This window comes from Emiliania huxleyi (assembly GCF_000372725.1).
Source record: "Emiliania huxleyi CCMP1516 unplaced genomic scaffold EMIHUscaffold_26, whole genome shotgun sequence".
Taxonomy (NCBI): domain Eukaryota; phylum Haptophyta; order Isochrysidales; family Noelaerhabdaceae; genus Emiliania; species Emiliania huxleyi.
In genome coordinates, this window is record NW_005200088.1 from 1 (window position 1) to 14,786 (window position 14,786).

General features: G+C 64.8%; 2 protein-coding genes across 2 annotated transcripts; one reads left to right on the forward strand and one right to left on the reverse strand.

The window, feature by feature from the left end:
- The first annotated feature begins 6,095 nt into the window (after positions 1 to 6,095).
- EMIHUDRAFT_435241 (hypothetical protein) lies at positions 6,096 to 8,557 on the forward strand. Its single transcript, XM_005777426.1, has 12 exons — positions 6,096 to 6,531; positions 6,605 to 6,680; positions 6,895 to 6,922; positions 6,994 to 7,115; positions 7,187 to 7,284; positions 7,361 to 7,440; positions 7,596 to 7,639; positions 7,776 to 7,796; positions 7,864 to 7,943; positions 8,013 to 8,041; positions 8,157 to 8,251; positions 8,306 to 8,557. Exons 1-7 carry the CDS (start codon positions 6,118 to 6,120, stop codon positions 7,621 to 7,623), a joined length of 846 nt encoding a protein of 281 aa, XP_005777483.1. The 5' UTR covers positions 6,096 to 6,117; the 3' UTR covers positions 7,624 to 7,639; positions 7,776 to 7,796; positions 7,864 to 7,943; positions 8,013 to 8,041; positions 8,157 to 8,251; positions 8,306 to 8,557.
- Positions 8,558 to 12,997: 4,440 nt separating this feature from the next.
- On the reverse strand, positions 12,998 to 13,828 carry EMIHUDRAFT_100799 (hypothetical protein; the record flags this gene model as incomplete). Its single annotated transcript, XM_005777427.1, has 2 exons — positions 12,998 to 13,117; positions 13,283 to 13,828. The coding sequence occupies 2 exons, from the start codon at positions 13,826 to 13,828 to the stop codon at positions 12,998 to 13,000; spliced, it is 666 nt and encodes a 221-aa protein (XP_005777484.1).
- Between the last annotated feature and the right edge of the window lie 958 nt (positions 13,829 to 14,786).

Consider the following 14,786-nt stretch of genomic DNA (forward strand, 5'->3'; position numbering starts at 1 on the left):
CTAATGAATTTGACATTGATTACCTTCCAGGTCGGCAGCCTCCTCTCTGTCCTCGACGACGAGCTCCGCCTCGGAGATCAGACCTTCCTCCTCCTCTCGGCCGACCACGGTCCCGAGCGGCCGTGGCCCTCCGGCCCCACCGACGCCGAGCTGAACAACATGGGCCGCACCGCGCCGGGCGCGAGCGGCGACAAGCACACCCTGCTCCTCGAGGGCACACGGGGCTGCTCTTCGACTAACTCATTGCTGGACCCGCCCAATGATCAATGACCTATAGGCACACCATCCTCGAGGGCGGACTCCTCGTCCCCTTCCTGCTCCGCTGGCGCGGCGCCCCCGCCGGCGCGCCCGCCGCATGACATCGCAATCCCGACTGTTCGGCTGCTAGAACCGCCCTCGGAGAACCTTCTCGGAACCGTCCCGTGCAGGAACCTCCACCGCGTGCGCCACTTCGCACCTCGACCTGCTGCCAACCATCGCCGCGCTCGCCGGCGTCGACGTGAGCACGTATTCACACGTGACGACTGACACGCCGCCGCCCCGCTCTCCCATCAGCCCGCGGCCCCTCGCCGCCGCCGGCTTGCCCCGCCTCGACGGCGGGGTGCAGCGCTTGTGGCTCGATGGCGGCGGCGCGGCGGCCGGCTGCACGCCGCGATCGCGCGAGGGCCCGCCGCTCCTCCACCACTCTAAAGACGTCCTGAGCGTCCACTCCTCCTCGTTGAAGCTCTGGGCGAGCCGCGCCCCTCTCTTCCTCTCTCCTGATCTCTCCTCTCGCCCTCCCTCGCACCCTCTCTCACGACCCCAATCTCACAGATTCCCCCAACCACATGGAACATGGACATGGACATGGACATGGACATGGATGCCCTCCCTAGTTCCCTCCCTCCTCTCCCTCTCAAACTCTCTCCCAACTCTCTCCCCCAGCCTTCTCTCTCCTCTCCTCTCCCTCCTCTCCCACCTTTCCCTTACACTGGGCTGGCCATCGCACCTGCCACCTACCTGCTACGACTGCGCCAGGTCTTCACGCGCGCAGGGCTGCCCTCGGCTGGCGGAGGGGCGGCCGAGGCGCAGCTGTGGCACGCCGCGATCGAGGCGGCGGCGGCGGAGAAGGCGGGGCCCAGCCATATCCCACAGAACGCCCCGCCGGGGCCCGCCACGATGGCGGGTCTTCCTGCAACGGCGCCTCGCCCCGCGGGAAGCCGCTGGGCGCCAGGCGGGGCGGTCGTGGTGCACGGTGGCGTGCGGATGAAGTGGCTGCTCTTTAACCTGACGGCGCGCACGACCCAGCCGACAGCGACTCGTGACCTCTAGCCGAGTCCCTGCCCTCAATGTAGCCGCATCTGTGGCATCGATCTCCCTGGATGGGGGTCCGATACATGGGGTTGAGGTTGCTTTCTGATCCCTCACGGACCCTGTGTGTGTGCACTCAGGCCGACCCTGCTGAGGCGGAGCCGCTGCCTCTCTCGAGCGGCTCCGAGGCGCGGCGCGAGGCGGTGCGGCTCTACGCCCACCTCGACGCGTGGCTCCGCGAGAACATCGAGCTGCAGCCGGAGAAGACGACGCGCGCGAGAGAGCTCAAGTCCTTCCGGGGCTTGCCTTCTCTGGTGGAGGCCGCGGGCAAGAAGGCGAGAGCCCGAGGGACTCAAGCGCGAGGGCCCCGGCCCGGGCGAGCAGGGCCGGGCCCGCACTTGTCGTTTGCGTAGGGGCGAGCGCGAGGTACGGCTTTAGAGGTAATGCAAGAGCGTGGGGCCAGACTGACTCGGTTTGAGTGTAAGAGCCGCAGTCAGTCTTTAAGAGGGTATGCTGATGTTGCCAAACCACAAGACCCGACTCTCATCGCACAATTGCTAAAAATCTCTCTCAATCGTACGTGAAGGGTGGAGGGGCCCGTCCACGCGGAACTACAACTAGGCGGCGCGGCCGCGGGCACCCCCCACTGGGGCCGAGGACAAGAGGCCGTTTGCCGCTTGCTTGTTCTTGATCCAGTCGGTACGCTCCTTGCGCGCCTGCTTGTTGATGTTGTCGGCGAACGGCGTCGCCCGCCACCGCCGCCATGGAGATCTGCTGCGTGTGGTGGACGACAAAGGAGGAGGCGCTCGCCGACGCCGCCCCATACACCGTCCGGTCCGTGTTGATAAAAGAAAGAAAGAAAACAGAGAACCCAAGGGAGGGATGGGAGGACGGCACACTCGCGGAGATCGGAAAAGAAGAAAAATCTCGCGCGAAACTGAACATGCATTGTAGGATTCCCACGTTAGAGGGGATTGGACAGTGCTTTCTTTGTACTGTCGCGGCCTAAAGTGAGAGAGAGAGAGAGAGAGAGAGAGAGAGAGAGAGAGGAGAGAGAGAGAGAGAGAGAGAGAGAGAGAGAGAGAGAGAGAGAGAGAGAGAGAGAGAGAGAGAGAGAGAGAGAGAGAGAGAGAGAGAGAGAGAGAGAGAGAGAGCTTAAAGTGTGTGCAGGTTACTCAGGACACGCCCGGCGTGAACACAGCTAACCGACGGATCCGCTCCTGACAGTGGCATGCACCGCGCTGCGGCGCGTGCCACTGTCTTTGTTTGAAGTAAACAGTCGAATCAGAGCGGTGTCGGCGTTGTCCTGAGTTTTCCTCCCACGGACCGCCCGTCCGGCACCGCTCCGGGACGCACGCCGGCGAAGCACCATCAAGCTGATGCACGGCCCCGGCATCGCCTCCCCTGGCTTAGCTAGATTGAGAGATATTGTGCACAAGGGTATAATATCTACAATATATACACTGACACTGAACCTCCTAGAGCTCGTCCCGGTCCGTCACGGCCATCCTCGTCCTCCGGCGGGCCCCCGGCCGCGGCGCGGTGCGGCGGCGTCACAAATCCGAACGCAGAGCACCGGGACGCGGTCCGGCGATCTGAGGCCCAAGTAGGCGTATGCATTGCCCATCCAGGGCTATCATCTGGACCTATCAACAGGCGCCTGCGGCGCCGTGCTCAGGAGCTGCTGTTCACACCTGCACAGACTTTGGTACGGTACAGCGAGCCGTCTTTTTACGAGGTTGCAACCCTAGTTTTGCACTGTGCTGTGAATCGAGCGGCAACCAACAGCTCTCAGGACCCCCAGGTGCTGGGGTGCTGCCAGCAACCAACCAACTCACCGGCGAGCGGAAGAGCTGGGGCCAAATACGTGAACTGGCTGTGAACGTCAACGCCGCCCGCAGCATCGAGCGGCACGTCCTCCCCACAACCAGCGGCGTGCATTGCACCTAGGTCGTCGGCTTTGCCGACGGGCGACGTGCACGGGACACAGGGACGGGCGAACCACGTACCCGAACAAGCATGATCCAGTTCCAGAGAACGGGGCATTGCACCTACATGGTGCGGGACCTGGGGCATCAACCAACACCAACAACCTGGATGGGGACGGGGTGCTGCGCAACCGACGCCAACCAGCAGCGTTCACAGCACAGTGCGAAACTGGGTTGCAACCCAGGTGTGTATTCTTTTTGCTTTTGGGGCGGCCAGCATGCCGGGGTAGGTAGGGTAGGTCTGGGCGCTCCCGTCGGGGTTTTCCCTCTCTTCACGCCGGAAATTTCACAGCAAAATAAGAAATTTCGGCGAAAATCACGACGTCAACCCTCCCCAAGTGCGAAGTGGGTGATCTGGTGCTTGTAGGGCTTGATAGTGGCCTGCCATGTCACAGGAAGGACTGTGGTTGCAGGAGAGTACCACCAGCCATCACTTTAGTTGGTATAGTACCCCACCTTCACCCATCGAGTGATTTCTTTTTTAGTTTCCCATAAGTAGGGTAGGTAGGTAGGTAGGTAGGTAGGTAGGGGAGAATTTCAGCATTCTGGCCAGAAAGAACACACACCTCTGCAACCGGTAAAAAGACGGCTCGCAGCAGCCTTTCGAGTTCGCGCGGATTTCGTGAACTCCGAACTCGAACGAACGCAGCCGGCGGGGCCCAGCCCGAACCTCGAAACTGAACGGACTGCCGCGGCTGTGGAAGGCGCGAACTGCGAAAACGAACGAACGTTCGTGAACTCCGTTCGAACTTAGGGAAAAAGAAAATCATCGCGAAAAGTTCGTTCGTTCGGCGCAGTTCAGCCACGAGCCGCGCTGAACGAACGAACTCGCGCAACTGCGCCACGTGCGCGCGTGCGGACGCGGTCTGGCCCTCAATCTCAGGTGCCCATACACACAGGCGGCACGAGCACAAATTCTGACTACGGGCGCGACTACCCCGGTGCGCCGCCGCCCGCCGCGGACCATTGAAGGGGGGGAGGGGGGAGGGGGCCGCTCAGCCTCGACGCCTCCTTGCTCACGCCTTCGCGTACTTGGCGTGGTTTTTGCGCATGTACTCCATGAAGGCGCTGTGAGCAGGGCCGCCCTGTGGTGCCTGGCGTGGGCGCCGTGCGTGCTGACTGGCGAGTAGAATGGGGGAGACGGGGGCTCCCCGAGGCGTCCAGGCGTACTAGGCCTCTAGCTGTAGTAGGCAACCAGTGATCACACCTGGTAAAAAGACGGCTCGCAGTATAAAGAATTTTACAACCAAACTCCCTCGCACAACACTGGGCACGGGACTGGCGCGCACTGGCACTAACACAGGTACACCACAGTATAAAGAAAAACGGTCGCTGGCGATGGCCTCCCACCGCATCGGCGCCCGCCTGTCTGGCCTCTCGCCAGAGCAGCTCGTCGCCTTCATCGACGAGCAGGCGCCCCTGTGGAGCGCCGCCGCGCTGCGCGTGGCGGAGGAGCACGCCGCACGGCTCGCGGAGCAGCCCGAGTGGGTGCTCTCCGAGGTCCTCCTCTCGCCGGACCTCGCCCCGCACATCCTCGCCCAGCTGCCGACCACGGCGCACGCCGCCAAGGGCACGTGCCGCGCGTGGCGCCGCGGCTGGAAGGAGACGCTGAAGAAGCGCAAGAGGCCGCGCCTGCTCGTGTTCGGCGGCCAAGACAACGAGGGTAGGACTGTCAACTCGCTGGAGCGGTACGACCCGTCAACGAATGAGTGGGAGGAGGAGGCTGTGGCGCCAATGCCGACGGCACGAGTGTATGTCGGCACGGCGGTGCTCGATGGCAAGCTCTACGCTGCGGGCGGATGGGCCAGCGGCGCAACTTCCAACCTGGTGGAGCGGTACGATTTGGCTGCGAAGTCGTGGGAGGCGGTGGCGCCGCTGGCGACGGTACGCGATGGTCACGCCGTGGCGGCTCTCGACGGCAAACTCTATGCTATCGGCGGGTACGACGATGGCTACCTCGCCTCGGTGGAGCAGTACGACCCGGCGCTAGATGTGTGGGAGGAGGTGGCGCCGATGGCAACGCCACGCGTGAATCACGCCGTGGCGGTGCTCGACGGCAAGCTGTACGCTGTGGGAGGCTGCAACAACGGCGTCATCAGCTCAGTCGAGCGGTACGACCCGGCGGCGGGTGCGTGGGAGGCGGTGGCGCCGATGGCGGCGGCACGGGACTGTCTCGCAGTGGCGGTGCTCGACGGCAAGCTGTACGCTGTTGGTGGTGGCAGCGCCAACGACGACGAGCACCTCAGCTCGGTGGAGCGGTACGACCCCGCGACGAATGCGTGGGAGGCGGCGGCGCCGACGGCAGAGGCGCGGTATAGTCACGCCGTGGCGGTGCTCGACGGCAAGCTGTACGCTGTGGGAGGCGACAACGAAGACGGCGTCACCCTCAGCTCGGTGGAGCGGTACGACCCGGCGTTGGATGCGTGGGAGGCGGTGGCGCTGATGGGGACGGCGCGAAGCGCTTATCTCGCAGTCTTGATGTAGTGGGCTTGCGCGCGGGTGCGGCGGCGGGCGGGTATCGCTCAGCACATGAGCATGAGCGCTCCAAGATGGTGTCCCTCCCTGCAGCGCCCGCGCGACTGGTCTCTGTTTGTCTGTCAGACACTGTCAGACACTCATCGATAGGAACTCTCTCGAGGTGTCGGCCCGGTCGAGGTGGAGGATGGAAGGAGCTGAAGTGGTCGTAGCTCTTGGTGCTCCACCGCGAAACCACGCCAACCACGCCAAACCGCCTACCAATCCACGCCTCTAACCTCAAGCCGCACTCATGCCCACTCCTGCGCGCATCGCCGAGATACAGCTCGAGTGCATGGCGGACGACGTGCCTCCTCTCGATGAAATGCAGTCGTGGTCCGAGACTGCGGTGACAGTATACTTTGAGTCCGGCGGAACGACGCGGTCGGCAGAGCCAGCGCCAGCCTCCGTGTCCTCCTCTGCCGCGCCGCCAAAGCCGCGGTGGCCGCCGCCGATGCCGTCCTGGCTCGCGGCTGAGCAGCGGGTGGCGTCGCAAGCCGCATCCTCGATTGAGCAGGCACACCACTCGCAGCCGGTCTCGTGCGTGCGGCTCTGGCGCGACGAGGACGGTTCGCTCGGCGCACGCGGCCAGCTGTTGGCCGTCTCTGGCTCGTGGGATTGCGCTGTGCGTGTGTGGAGGGTGGCGGTGGGCGAGGAGGCGGGCGAGGAGGCGGCCGGCGCGCCGGCGGACGCGGCGGCGGCGTTGGCGACGCTCGCTGTCGAGGGCGCGGAGCGCTGGGTGTGCGGGATGATGCATCATGCCCGCGTCGCCCTCCGGGGTGACCGCGAGATGACGCCGAGACTGGCCGCAGGTGTACGACGTGATGCCCGTGTCGCTCTCCGGAGGAGGACTCGCCGTCGTCTCGGCGCAGACGGGAGGGTGGGCAGGTGTGATGGGAGAGAGAGAGGTCGAGACGCAGGCGGGAGGGTGGGCAGGTGTGGGGGGGAGAGAGAGAGGTCGAGACGCAGACGGGAGGGTGGGCAGGTGTGAGGGGAGAGAGAGAGAGGTCGAGAGAGACGGAGATGGAGACAGAGCTCACTGGGCGAGGGAGAGGTTCAACAACGAAAGCTCAGGGAAGGCTCAGGGAAGGCTCCGCACTAGGCGAGCCGCAGCAGCTGCTCCGTCTCTGGCGCGTCGCCCTTGTCGGCCTGCTAGACGAGCCACAACGAATGTATGAGCCCCTCACGGATGATCACTCAGGCGTGTCGAGCCTGGCGGCGCCTCGCGGCTGGAGATGCTGCTGAACACGGAGGGCGCCGACGAGCGCGCGCACGCGGCGGCGGCGAGGGCGGTCGGCGGGCTGGGCTTGGGCGGCGATCCAAGCAGCCCGTTCGCTTGCCGCCGGCTGCTGATGAGGGAGTGAGGGTTCCTTACGGTGCGTGGGTTGACACAGGCAGCCCGCTCGCCTACTGCCACAGGCGAGGCGTGCACGCGCTCGCTCTGGCGGGAGGGGGCGGCGGCGGCGTTGACCTTCTCCTCTCCGGATCGGAGGAGCCTGGTGGCGGTGCGCAGGGTGGACGGCGGGGAGGACTCGCCCAGGACACGCGTCCACGACACAGCCCCGTAGGAGCTGGTGGCGGCGTGGAGGGTCGCTAGCGCGACCGGGCGCGGCGCAGAGGCGGCGAGGGCGGCCTCGCCCCTCGCAGGGACACCGGACGGCCTCCTCGCGACGGGGGGGGCAGGGTCAGGGTTGGGGTCGGTGGTGTGTGCGGGACGTGTCCTCCCGGGAGCCCGCCCTCGCCGCTCCTCGATGTGGACTGTCGAGGGCACGCGCCTGACACGCCCGAGACATGTGTCGCTAGGAGCCGGCTTGCCGGTCCTCGATCTTGAGGCGGGGCTAACAGAGGCGAGCCGGCACAGCCCTGACCCTGACCCTCACCCCCACTCTCACCCTCACCCTCACCCTCACCCCCACCCTCACCCTCACCCTGACCCTGACCCTCACCCTCACCCCCACCCGGACCCGAAACCACAAACCCTAGGCTTGCCGGCTCGGCTTCAAGGCCGACGGCGCCTGCTGCCTCGCCGACGCTGCGAACGGCGTCTGTACACACCTCTACCTGCGAGCAGGCCGACGGCGCCTGCTGCCTCGCAGAGCTGCGCCCGCCGGAAGGGCACTCTCCTCTGGTCGCCGCCGCCACGCCCAACCGGAGCCCACCCCGTGGCGGTGCGGGCTGTCCACGACACGTCCACGACACGTCCACGACACGGGCCCGTAGGAGCTACTTCTGGGACATGCGCTCGAGCGGTGCGTCTTCGGAGACCTTTTCGAGACACCTCCCAGACACCTCCCAGACACCTCCCAGACACCTCCGAGACACCTCCCAGACGCCTTGAAGACACAATGATGCGTATACACACAGGCGCACCGTGCCTCCGCCTCCCGCTGCCCGGCACCCGCGCGCTCTGCGGCGCCGAGGGTGACCCCGCGGCGCTGCTCGCTGCGGCGGGCGGCGCGGTCCCTCGCCTCCAACCCGGACATGTCCATGACGCGTCCAGGACGTGTCCACAGGCGGGCAGCGCGGTCATGGTCTTTGACATCCGAAGGCTGCCGGCGGACGATCCGGCGCACAAGAAGGCGCCCGCGCCGCTCGCGCGCTTCGATGCCCCCGCGGGGGGCAGCCTCGAGTGCGCCGCGGCGCTGGGAGGCACGCTTGTCGCCGGAGACCGCTCCGGCGACCTGCACATCTGGTGTCTCTGAGCTGTACGGCTCTACGCCTGCTGGGAATACTAAATTAGTCAAACACCGCTACGGCATAGACAGAAGAAAAACATAAAGTTAGAGCCGTAAAGACGCGCACTCACGGTCACGCGTCACGGCGAACTCCGTCACACTTCGTGTTTTATATACCCCGCCGGCGGCCCGAGAGGCGTCCTCCTACTTACACCACGGTGATGCCAAGAGCAATCCGCGCCGCCGTGAACGGCGCGGCCGCCTCCCACGCGTTCGTCACGGGATCGTATCGCTCCACCGAGCTGAGGCGGCCGTCGTCGTCGTTGTAGCCTCCAACAGCATACAGCTTGCCGTCGAGCACCGCCACAGCGAGACCATCCCGTGCTGTCGCCATCGGCGCCACCTCCTCCCACGCATTCGCCGCCGGGTCGTACCGCTCCACCGAGCTGAGGTAGCCGTCGTCGTTGTTGTAGCCTCCAACAGCATACAGCTTGCCGTCGAGCACCCCCACGGCGTGATAAAACCGCACCTCCGCCATCGGCGCCACCGCCTCCCACGCGTTCGTGGCGGGATCGTACCGCTCGAGAGAGAAGAGGGTGCCGTCGTCATCGTTGCAGCCGCCCACAGCATACAGCTTGCCCTCGAGCACCGCCATGCCGTGAGCCTCCCGCGCCGACGCCATCGGCGCCACCGCCTCCCACGCGTTCGTCGCGGGGTCGTACCGCTCCACCGAGCTGAGGTCGCCGGCCTCATCGTTGACGCCGCCCACAGCATACAGCTTGCCGTCGAGCACCGCCATGGCGGGAGTAGACCGCTCGACCGCCATCGGCGCCACCTCCTCCCACGCTTTCGTGGCAAAGTCGTACCGCTCCACCGAGCTGAGGCGGCCCTCGTCGTTCTCGCCGCCCACCGCGTACAGCTTGCCATCGAGCACCGCCGTGCCGACAACTAGTCGTACCGTCGGCATCGGCGCCACAGCCTCCTCCTCCCACTCGTTCGTTGACGGGTCGTACCGCTCCAGCGAGTTGACAGTCCTACCCTCGCTGTCTTGGCCGCCGAACACGAGCATGCGCGGCCTCTTGCGCTTCTTCAGCGTCTCCTTCCAGCCGCGGCGCCACGCGCGGCACGTCCCCTTGACGGCGTGCTCCGTGGTCGGCAGCTGGGCGAGGATGTGCGGGGCGAGGTCCGGCGAGAGGAGGACCTCGGAGAGCACCCACTCGGGCTGCTCCGCGAGCCGAGCGGCGTGCTCCTCCGCCACGCGCAGCGCGGTGGCGCTCCAGAGGGGCGCCTGCTCGTCGATGAAGGCGACGAGCTGCTCAGGCGAGAGGCCAGACAGGCGGGCGCCGATGCGGTGGGAGGCCATCGGCTTGGGCGCGCTTTTTCTTTTTTCTTTTTCTTCAAGAAAGCGACTGTAAATTAGCAAAGAAAGAAACAGAGCTTGCAAAGAAAGAAAGCAAGCGGCCCGAGCCGAATGGCGCGCCGCTTCCTCCCTGGTCTGCTTTGCTCAACCTCTACCGCGCATGCGCTCACGCCATCCTTTGCGCCAAGCGCACGGCCCATCGAGCTCGCCACGCACGCGCAGCGCTTTCCAGCTGCTGCATCCGCTGCTTTCGTGCAGCCGCCGCGGCGAGCCCTTTTCCAGCAGACTGCGGCCCTACGGCTACGCGTACAAACAGTCTGGTGCAGCGCGTCGCCAGGTCCCGACAACGAACGGCTGATCAAGCTGCTCGTCAGCATACTCATCGACCTCGTTGGCGTCGCCAGCTATGCGGTGCCGCTCGAAATGTGGTTCCAGCAAAAGATGTTTTCGCAGCCAGGAGCCCCTCCGAATCGAGGGTGGGGAGGCCGAACGGAGGGGCCCTGAGGGGTGACGTCGAGTGAGGATGTACGTCGTGTGCGTTGTCTGGTGTTTCTTCCGAGTAGAGGGGGCGCTCCGCCGCTAGGGGAAACCCAAAGCGCAGACTAACTTGGGCTGTCCGAGGAGCGAGGTTTTCCTCTCGCACCCCGTCTGTTTTCCTTTCCTTTCCCTTTTCGGCGCCCTTTTCCCTTAAACCGGACCCTTTTCCCCCTCCCCCATTCCTCTTCTCCCTTTTTTCTCTACAACACCCTCTGTTTTCCTCTCTATTTTCCCGGGAAAACTCCGTTAAAATCCTCATTTTTTGGCTCTGAGCTGAGTCTGAAGTTATTTTGGGGCCGAAATCAGCAAAATCGGCAAAATACCGGTATTTTGCGGGTGTACTAACTTTTGCATGGCACATGTACATACCTGCGTGGAAAATACCCGGATAGTTTGCCGATTTCCTCAATTTTGCCTCAGATTTTGCCCCAGACCAGCTCTCAGACTCAGGGAAACTCGCGAGTTTCCCAAGGGAAACTCCGAGAGAAACCGAATGGATCACCAAACACCCTCTGTTTTCCCTGGAAATTTCCGGAAACGCAAAGTGCTGTGTTTTCCTTTTTGTTTTGCCGGAAACCTCGGACAGGCCAAAGACTAACCCTCGGAGACCCGTGTTTACTTTACGGCCCTTTCACACCCTGCGAACGCGCACCCCCCCTAGGGGTCAGGGCTCTCTAGCCCGCGTAACCCGATACCGATCATCTGGCCCGCTGGGTGCGCTTCTTAGCTCCCCGGCCCTGGATGTGAGGTTCTCGGGTCCGTTGGCCTCTTTGTAGGGAAGGAAGAATTTTGATACCCGTCAAGACGCCTGCTGGGGGCAGCTCCGTAACGAAGCCGTTTGCTCCCCCAGCAGGCACACACTAGACAGATAGGAGGAACAAGGGGACGGTGGTGGGTTTTCAACAAGGAGAGAGAGAAGGTACTGGCGACGCGCAGAGACTGACGTCAGCTCTGCTTCTGAAGTGCCCCACTTTCAGAGCTTACTTGTCGTAAATTTTCGCCCGCATTCTGCTTGTCGTAATTTTTCGTCAGATTCGATCTCGTCGCCAGACTTCGATTTTCTTTCTCTTTGTCAGGCCATGTGCCGCTCGCTCGCCCGCCCATGTTCTCGGGTCCGTTGGTTGACAGGGCGGGCGGGTGGTCCATTTTGCTCCTCGTTGGTCGACCGCTTTGAGGCGGGTCGCTGCCGTTTCGTCGGCACCATGGATCCATGCAGTTCATTCACCCAGTCCGGTAGTTTAGCGACATTCACCCAGTCGTGAGGTAGTAGAGGTATTTTAAGGACGTCACCCAGTCCGCATACGGCTTTACGACCTTTAAGCTTTATTACCGACCTGCACCCCAAAGAGCAAAGTGGTAAGTGCTCCCCGCCAAGTGTGCACGCACGATATCTTATGCAGAAAAAAATTGCTTTAGCTAAAAGAACGGGCACGCATAGTCTCCCCCCTCCATTCTCTCCCCCTTGGCGCTCCGTGTAACGCGTACTAGTGTAGGCTAGGTGTGCGGGGCGAATGAGTGATGAAGTTAGTGCCTTGGTGTCCGTCCCCCATAATGGCTTCCCCTGATCTCTCTCAATTCTAGGGTACTCCCTCAGTGTGGCGCTCCCTTATCCCCCCCCTCATCCCTCCCCTTTCTCTCTCCGAGTTGACCCGTGCTCTACGTGCCAAGGTTAGGTCCTCAGGGGGGGGGGGATTGGCGATGTGTCATCGTGGGTTTTTTGTCGATGGACGCCCAACACGCAACAGTTTCGATTTCCCTCCTTAGCGCCCCGGGTAGAGCGTGGCCTCCCCTGGAGCCTGCCACGCCCGTTCTGTCTAAGCCCAGGGTTCAGCTTTCCAGTTGATCCTTATCGGACTGGTGAGTTCCGTCTAGCTGTCAGTGTGGCGTCGCAGGGAGTCGTTGGCGGCGGTGTGCTACACACACTATGCCTGGATTCGTTTTCTCCAAAGGAGTGTTTTGTTTTGAACTTTTCTTTTATGCATTATGGCAGACGACACTCGACAGTAAAAAGTGCGGCAGGGGTTTCGGTGTGGAGCCTTTCCGGTATATTTTGTATCTGGACAACACTCAGCAGGAATGTTTGTCTCCATCATGTTTTTTCTTTTTTGGCAGTAAGCGAGCCGCACACACACACAGAGAGTCAGAGAGAGGCGCAACAGCGTGCACTTACCAACAGTCGAATACGGGGCTGCGTGCAGCAGGCGCGGGCTCGGTCGTGCCCAATTCTTCGACTCACATGTTCACTGCTGCGGTGTGTGCCCGGGGAGGCGCGGCGGCGGGGTGGATTGAGTTTGACAAGGTCTCATAGAGACTGCAGGTGCAGCGATATCTTATGCAGAGAATTCCCCATCGGACGCCTCCCAAGAGCGTCCGTGGGCTCGGAAACACAGTCATGCGTCGTCCGTGGGCTCGAAAACACAGACGCATGTGCGTGAGAAAACACACCGGTCAACCGCCTGGCACCTAGCTTTTACCACCCGCGCGCGGGTCGCACACTCTCTCGACGTCACACAGACCCCGGCGCCCGGGTAAAGGCGGCCCGGGCCTTGAAGGGGCAGCCTTTGGCGGGGGGTGGCCCCCCCCCCCCCCCCCCCCCCCTCCCCCCACCTCATCCTACAAGCGCGTGCCGCCCGCTATATCGTCTCGATGCCAGAGCCTCTGGCCGCGCCATCGCCGCCCTCCGCCTCCGCGCAGCGCAGCACGGTCAGCGTGAGGGCGTCCGTTGCGGCGCCGTGGGCGAGCTTGCCAACCACCTCGGCCAGCCGCGAGGGAGGGTCGCCTGGGCGGATGGGCGGGAGGGGAGACTGGGCGGGGTGTGAGTGCGTGTTGCATGCCTGCGTGCGCGTGCGTGTGTGCGTGGGCGGTCAGCTCTGCAGGTGCACGCGAGGGCAGGGGGAGCGGGCGGGAGGAGAGGGGACCCGCGCGCCTCCGAGGTCGACCACGATGCCCTGCCACCCTGCTGCAGCCGCGCCGCTGCTCCCCTCGCGCGCTGCAGACACGGCGACAGAGCAGACGACGTCTGCCACGCGCACGCCCGCAGCGGCTGCTGGAGAGCCTTCTCTCACTCGAGAGACGACGTTGGTCGAAGTCACGTCGAGCCCGAAGGGCTCGCCCGCCGCCCCGCGCACCAGCGTCAGGGTGAGGCGAGGGCCAGCCCCACCGCCGCGGCAAGGGCTCACGAGCCTGAAGCTGCCGTCCGCCGCCGCAAGCCACTCGTCGGGCTCGCCCTCGGAGGGGCGCTGCACGTTACTCTCGTGCGGCGCCGTCTCGGCGAGCACGGGACGGCTGATCGCCGCCGCCGCCGCCGCCTCCGCATCGCGCTGCGCCCGCCTCGCTTTGGCTATCTCCTCCGCCGAGCGCGGCACCGCAAAGCCTCCCCGCCCCTCCGCCGGTGCGGGCGGCTGCGGCGTCGGCGGCGGGGGAGACGGCGCCGGCGGGTCGCACTTTGAGCTGCTCCCACCCATCACACAGGAGCCCACACGGCTGCAGCGCGCCTTGTGGCCGCTATCGCTTCGCACCGCTGGCGACTTGGCCTGTAAAGAAGAAAAACGAAGGGCTGGCGACAGTTGTGGAAAAAGAAAAACTCCTCGGCGCCGACCCGCCGGCCGGCGGGGGCCAAAGTCTGGCGAGTCGATGTTCACCCTGCCGACCATGGAGGCCTCGGATCGGGCGCGCGCGTTCGCAGATAGCGTGGACAGGCACGAGCGAGCGCAGATGCGCTGGCTCGAGGACGGGGACGACGCACGGGCTGACCGCTCCCTCTCTCCGGACCTACCACGACCGACGGGGCGGCCCCGGCGGCGTTCTCTCCTCGCTCAGGCGCGCGCCAGCGTGAGCCCGCTCTGCCTGCGCTCCCACCGTTCGGACGCCTCCAGCGACGACGAAGCTGAGCCGGTCGCCTCGGAGCCCTCTCCAGCGAGCGTGATGGATTCCCTCCCGCTGCCGCGCCCGGCCTGGCCAGCGGCACAGGCAGCGGAACAGCCAGCCGGCGTGGACGCCAGAGCGGCAGCCGCGCCCGATGCGGCGACGCCCCCCCGCCGTCCCACCCCGACCCTTGTGCGGCGCCTCTCTCCTCGCTTCTTGCGGGGAGGCGCGCACCGCCGCAGCGCCTCGTCGGCCGCTGCGCCGGCCGCAGCGCCGGCCTGGCAGGGGGCGCAGGGGGCGCAAGAGGCGCAGGCCTCGCCCGCAGCGCAGGCAGTGCGGGAAGTGCCTGAAGCGGAGGGTCGCCAACCAGCCGCCGCTGCGGCGGCGGCGCCGGAGGTGCCGCCAGTGGCCGGCCGCCTCTACCGGGTCGTTGGGCCGCCCTTGCTCTCGCCAGCGCACGATGGCCCGCCGAGCGAGCCGCCCGCTTCGCACAGCGACGCGCCTCGCCTCTCGCAGCTGCGCGACTTGTCCCGCGAGCGAATGCTGCGCCGGCTCTCC

Excerpts from the sequence above, each read along its gene's own strand:
- EMIHUDRAFT_435241 (XM_005777426.1), top strand. The coding sequence starts at position 6,118 with ATGCAGTCGTGGTCCGAGACTGCGGTGACAGTATACTTTGAGTCCGGC. Across the intron at positions 6,532-6,604 it reads TCGAGGGCGCGGAGCGCTGG|GTGTACGACGTGATGCCCGT; the intron begins GTGTGCGGGATG and ends GACTGGCCGCAG. Across the intron at positions 6,923-6,993 it reads CAGCAGCTGCTCCGTCTCTG|GCGTGTCGAGCCTGGCGGCG; the intron begins GCGCGTCGCCCT and ends ATGATCACTCAG.